The following is a 6,771-nucleotide window of genomic DNA, read 5'->3' on the forward strand; positions in this document are numbered from 1 at the left end:
GCCAATCATCCTTTTCAAGCTTAGTTGCCAAATTGGCAGTATTGGCCATAAAAATTCGAAAATACGCTGGTTCGACTGAAAACTGGAATTGGGTAAGTGCCTTGTGTATATAAAATTTAATATTAAAAAAAAAAAATCGAATTGGGTAAGTGCTTTGTGTATATAAACTTTAATATTAAAAAAATGTTATAATAAATTATAAATGGCATTTTAAAAACAATTGTGATGAAATTTGGTAAAGTTTTTAGTTAATATAAAGTTTAATATTTTAAATTTTAAAAATAATTATGATATAATTTATTAATATTTTTGTTAATAATAAATTTAATATTTAAAAAATTAAAAAACATGAGTTTTATAGTAAAAATATAGTAAATAGTAAATAGCATATTAAAATACAGTAGAAAATATTAAGTTTATAGTAGGTAAAATAATAAATTCCTAAAAATAATAATAAATTCTTATTTATAAATATTTGTAAAATATATAATCTCAATTTTTTTCTATTGAATTTTATATAATGGTATTTTTTTTTCAACATTGGTAAGTATATTTGTTATAAATATTTGTAATCTCCATTTTTTTCCATATTGAATTTAATACATTTTTATCCATATTGAATTTTATATAATAGTATTCTTTTTCAAATTTGGTAAGTATGTTTAGTAGAGGTACACTCCAGCAGGGTTCCCCACCCTTAATGAAATGGAAAACTATGAATTAAAGTTTCTGTGTGCTTCTCTCCTGATGTCTATTTTGGATTGAGTAGAATGTGCAACTTTTATGTGCAACCCTCAACTTAGTAAGCAACTCTTTGAAAGTGTCATTTGAACGGATAGCTAAATCTGCATGGATTGATTTAGGTTGTTTTAGTTATGATAATAAAGTTGTTTTTCATTTTTAAAAATTATATTAAAAATTATGATTTGAGGTTGTTACTTTTTTATAAAAATATATTGTTTTATGGTTTTTTAATAGGATTATATAACATTATATACATCTATGATATTTTTAATTGTTTTATATATAGATAATTAATTCATAAAGATAGAAAATAAAAATATAGAAAAAATTTAAATTTTGAGAAAATCTTATTTTATGAGATGTATACTTCCAATTTTTTTAATATTGAATTTTAGATAGTTGATTTTTTAAAAATTAGAATTCGTATTTGGTAACTATACTTTCCAGTAAACTTGCTAAATACAAATATTCTATAAACATAATAATAACCCATATCTAAATCTTAAACCACATTTAAAAAAAAAATATAAAATCTTCTTCGTCCCCTTCCTGTCTATTCTCATATCATTTGATTTATAGTTCACATTTACAATTCACATAATGTGAACAGGAAAATAATTGGGGCCAGATATTACTCGGGCGGGGAGGACGATGATATGAAGACAAATATTAAACAGAAATCGATACGGACACAAACGAGGAGTGCAAGAGATGAACAGGGGCATGGCACGCATACAGCGTCCACTGCAGCAGGGAACATTGTGGACAATGCAAACTATTATGGTCTGGCAAGCGGGACAGCAAGAGGCGGACCAGCCAGTAGTTCTACAAGAATTGCCATGTATAGGGTATGTGGACCGGATTATGGGTGTCCAGGTGTACAAATTTTAGCTGGCTTTGACGACGCAGTTAAAGATGGAGTGGATATTTTATCCGTTTCACTTGGAACTCGGTCCTTCAACCAGCATGATTTTGTGGAAGATCCGATAGCCATAGGAGCATTTCATGCTACTCAGAGAGGAATTCTGGTTGTATCCTCTGCCGGAAACGAGGGACCTGACTCTAATACGGTCGTCAATACTGCCCCATGGATGTTTACAATCGCGGCATCCACAATCGACAGGGATTACCTATCAAACGTTGTGTCGGGGAATGGTAAGATTGTTAAGGTGAGAACTACCGAACTACTTAGCAAGGTCGAATGAACTTAATAGTATTAGTATTATAGGTTTAAATTTCACCCTACCAGTTTGATATTATCATTTTTTTTATAAAGTTTTTTAAGATTGATCACGTTATAAGTTGCTGGTGCAGGTTTTGAATCATTTAATATAGTTTATTCAGTTTATTTTGAAGATAAAAATTTATTAAAGTTAAATAATTTTAATGTTAATCAATAATTTATATATAATTAATCCAAAAAATTTTATCAATATAAATATGAATCACAAAAATCTTAAATCAAACATTATCGCTTTTTTTTTTTTAAAATTCAACTGCTTATTAATAAATTCGAAAGCTTAATCCTGAAAGTAGGGAAGACTATTTAGCATTCAATGTGGCGGAAAAAACTAGCAGAGCTTCATATAACTTAATTTAAACAAACATGGCGTCAAAACTGTTAATTTTTCAAATTGTGAAGGATTTTTACGCGATGTATCATTCTGTAATTTATTATGCTTATATTGTGTGCGCGCTCAGGGGAAGGGCATCAACTTCTCGAATCTTAGCCACTCGGCCGTGCACCCTCTTGTGTACGCAGCAAGCATTCCTGCCAAGTCCAGTTCTGCATCAGTTGCGAGGTAAATTATGCAAAAAAAGTCACAACAATTTGCTTTTCCATTTTTAGGATTTGCTTCTAATGAGATTGGGAAATCTAATCGTTGCTGAAATTCATCATCAAATCCTTTAAAATAACACACGGTTCACAATTTTTTAGGTTAAATTTCCATAAGTTGAACGCACTATCCTCCTCCTTAAACGGTACAAGACTAAATGTAGGAATTTTTTATAATTTAATTTGTCATGGAGAGGGGATCATTGTTGCAGAAATTGTGATCTAGACTCTTTGGACGCAACAAAAGCGAAAGGAAAGGTCGTACTTTGTTTTGGCAACAACACAGACATATCGAGGCCATTGATGAAAGAAGCAGTCCGGGACGCGGGAGGCATAGGGATGATTATTGTGGATGATTCACAAACATCAGACGCAACTAACTACGGTACATTTCCAGCGACCACAGTAAGTGAAACGGCTGCAATGGACATATCTTCTTACATAAAAACTGCCAGGTGCGTCCACCCACATCGCTTAGCCTTGCTATATAGCCTAATATATTCGAGATGTGTCGCATCATCATATAGATGAATTATACATTTGGGCAGATCCAATTACTGTGTGACTCTTTATAATTGTCCAAGTTCTGTCATGATAGAAAGCCTGTCGCTACAATTACTCCAACTCAGGCGGTCACAAAATACAAGCCAGCTCCCGTTGTTGCATATTTTTCTTCAAGGGGCCCTGGACGACTCACCCAGAACGTTCTCAAGGTACGCACTGATCGACTTCTAGTCTATTTACCTTTTCAATCTCATTGAATAGGTTATAGTTAATACTTTTTGGTGTTTATTTTGTAACATGGTCTTCATAATTTTAATTAATTAGTATATAATTATTAATAATTAAATTGGCTTTTAATTGCTATAGTAAATTATTATAGGGTTTAATTTTATATTAAAATGGGTAGGTTTTTTAATTAGATTGATTAATTAAAAAACATATTTATTTAAAAATAGTTATTTTTATAATTAAATTGATTAATAAAAAGAAAATTATAAATCATATAAATATGAATTATGTTTTTTGACATATAATATTAGGTAGTATTAGTAAGTCATGGCATTGGTTTATAACAAACAAAGTCAATTTAAATATTTTGACATATAATATTAGGTAGTATTATTAAGCCATAGTATTAGTCTATGACATTGCAATACAAAGAATCTAAAAGTTTGCACATATAATATTAAGTAGTATTAGTAAGCCATGGTATTGGTCTATGGCATTGTAACAAAATCAATTTAAAAGTGAAAAATCTCCATAGTAAATTGGAATGGGTCTCTATAGTTAAAAATGTTGTTAGATCTATATTTAACTTATGTATTATCTTTTTTAATAATAATAATAATTTAAAACAAAATTCTAATTTAATAAATTTTTATGACTTTTTTAATCTTGGTAAATATATCATGAGATAAGTTAAGTCTCACTAGCACGACAAATTGAGGATATGCCTCCTTAATAAAGAGATCAAGGATCAAATCTCATTAGATTGGTTTTACCCTATACTAACAAATGAAATAAGTATTTAGATGTTTATCATTATTTATCACTTATTAATTTTTTTATAATGATAATAATAATAATTTAAAATAATATTATAATTTAATCAATTTTAATGACATTTTAAATATTGATAACATAAAATATATTCTATTATAAATTTTTAAATATTTATCATTATTTAATTTATAACCACATTCATATAAATTAATTAGTTAATTAATTAATTTTAATAAATCCACTATCATTACTATTAAATCTAATCATCTTCCGTCCAGTAAACTTTCTTTAATTTTATATTTTTATAATAATAATTTCTTTCCCATTTTAACCCTAATCTTTTAATTCTATTTTATCTTTTTCTAATCCAGAACCGGATCTTAATTTATTTTTTGTCTGCAAAGGCTGCGTAGAAATAATTTTCAATCCCTTACGGAGAAAAAAAAATTAGACCTGAACTTTTATTTTATTTTATTCCTTTATATGCAAAGGGTACGCGGAAATATAATTCTTTAGAACTTAATTTACTGGAAACTTATGTAATCAATATTTTTAAAATATATATTTGCTTTATTATTAAAGAATAGACCATTAAAATTCCTAAAATATAAATGGCATAAAAAGTTGACTATCCCGTTCCGATATATTATTTTTTATGTGAAGATGATCACCACATGGGCTTTTTAACGTGCAGCCGGACATAAGCGCACCAGGTGTGAACATACTTGCTGCATGGATTCCCACCGAGAAATCTTCATACACAGTTCCTCCTGGGATGAAGCCTTCCCAGTTTAACATTATATCTGGAACATCCATGGCGACTCCTCATGTAAGTGGAACCGCTGCATTTGTGAAATCTAGATATATTGCTTGGAGCGCCTCTGCTGTCAGATCAGCCCTGATGACTACAGGTACTTTATCACATTTTGTTCTCGAAATTGAAAATGTAAATACCAGACCGACCAACATCACTTCGTTTTCATTCTGAAAATACCACGTATCTATGATTTCAGAGATGCTAACTTTAAAAATATGTGGCTTGAGAATGGGCATTAAATTAGCAGAGTTGTATATGTTTATAGTCAGATAATCAAAAAGAAATAAGCATATACAACTTCGCTTATTTAATACCTATTAACAAATTAATTATTTAATAAACATATACAACCTGGCTCCTTTAAAACATTAACAAGCTACTTATTTTCAGCGCTAACTCTAGGTCTCAATTATAACTACTTATTTTCAGCGCTAACTCTAGGTCTCAATTATGGAAATATGTGTTGAAACAAGTTTTTTTTTACGATTTGAAAGCTGCTAGAGTTTCTAACATCCATACTCCAATCTTTGTGGCAGCTGTTTCAATGAACAATATGGGCAATTCGTTGACTATTGATACAGATATGCCTGGGACACCTTTTGATTTTGGAAGCGGAGTAGTGAATCCAATGGGAGCTCTGCAACCAGGACTTGTATACGAAACATCAACCGAAGATTACTTCCTCTTCTTGTGTAATTACGGTCTTGATTCGTCGCAGATAAAGCTCATCGCAGGGAATGAAAGCTATAAATGCCCAACTGGAGCAAAGGTGGATTTGATCAGTAACATGAACTATCCCAGCATAGCCATCTCCAATTTAGATGCTGCAAATGGGAGCACAACCATAAGCAGAACTGTCACAAACATCAGCCCTGATCAGGCACCCACTTACAAGGTTGCCATCGATGCGCCTTCCGGGTTGAATGTGAAGGTCTCTCCGCAAACTCTTCAATTCTCCCGGGCTTCCACTAAACTATCTTTCAATGTAGTTTTTGCACCATCGAATGTTGCCACTAAAGGATATGCTTTCGGTACCCTCACTTGGAGCGATGGAAAACATAATGTTCGCACTCCTTTCGCAGTAAATATTGTGTGACCACTGCAATTTAAGAGTAGCCTGCCTTATGTATTTTGTAATTTAAATAAATCAAGCCAATAGGACATGCGCGAAGCGTTGTACTCCGCCTCTTCTGTGATGAAATATGTTTTGCGGTAATTATTTTGGCTGAAGTCTAAAATCTCCTATCTGATCTTACCAAAACCTAAATCTCATCCTTTCTTAAGTTTCATTTTAGAGTTATTGCAATCTTTTAATTAGTGGAAAATGTTAGGCCTGCAATGTCAGCTACATATTGTTTACAAATCTCATCTCCTTTTCTTTTTAATTCGCCAAATGCCAAAGAGGATAAAATGTTTGTGAACGCATAAACCATACCGTAAGATCCTCGTGCAAGCTTTCTGATTGGCCGGATTCAACGACCATAATAGAAAGCTTCAACATGGTATTCCTATCAACGTACAGCACGGTCGCAAACTGGGTAGTACAAAAATGAGTGAATACACGATAGTATTCATGATAGATCTATGTAATATTTGGAACTCTTACATGCTTTTTCAATACCTCTATAGTCAATAGTGGATCTTCTGGGAAAAGACAAAACCGCAGAAGATTTCTTGGGATTATTGACTACCCTGTGTTTGGGAAAGGTAAGGTCTTCCCATCTTATGGTTATGGTTTGATGTTCTATCTTTTGATTTTTTGAATTTGTGAGAACAACAACACTTGCTTTAGAATCACGGGTGGGAGTATGTTTTATGGCTGGCCATAAGGTATTAGTATGCTTGAAGAATTCTTGGGACTGTATGG

At 31.4% G+C, this 6,771-nt stretch overlaps 1 protein-coding gene across 1 annotated transcript; it reads left to right on the forward strand.

Moving 5' to 3' along the window:
* Nucleotides 1–1,264: 1,264 nt before the first annotated feature.
* LOC149204714 (CO(2)-response secreted protease-like) lies at nucleotides 1,265–6,120 on the forward strand. Its single transcript, XM_089394773.1, has 6 exons — nucleotides 1,265–1,913; nucleotides 2,446–2,546; nucleotides 2,794–3,036; nucleotides 3,180–3,294; nucleotides 4,782–4,998; nucleotides 5,441–6,120. The coding sequence occupies exons 1-6, from the start codon at nucleotides 1,401–1,403 to the stop codon at nucleotides 5,998–6,000; spliced, it is 1,749 nt and encodes a 582-aa protein (XP_089250899.1). The 5' UTR covers nucleotides 1,265–1,400; the 3' UTR covers nucleotides 6,001–6,120.
* The last annotated feature ends 651 nt before the right edge of the window (nucleotides 6,121–6,771 follow it).

This window comes from Pinus tabuliformis, chromosome 1_2, assembly GCF_031772625.1.
Source record: "Pinus tabuliformis cultivar Carrire ecotype Pingquan chromosome 1_2, CPIR1, whole genome shotgun sequence".
Classification (NCBI taxonomy): Eukaryota; Viridiplantae; Streptophyta; class Pinopsida; order Pinales; family Pinaceae; genus Pinus; species Pinus tabuliformis.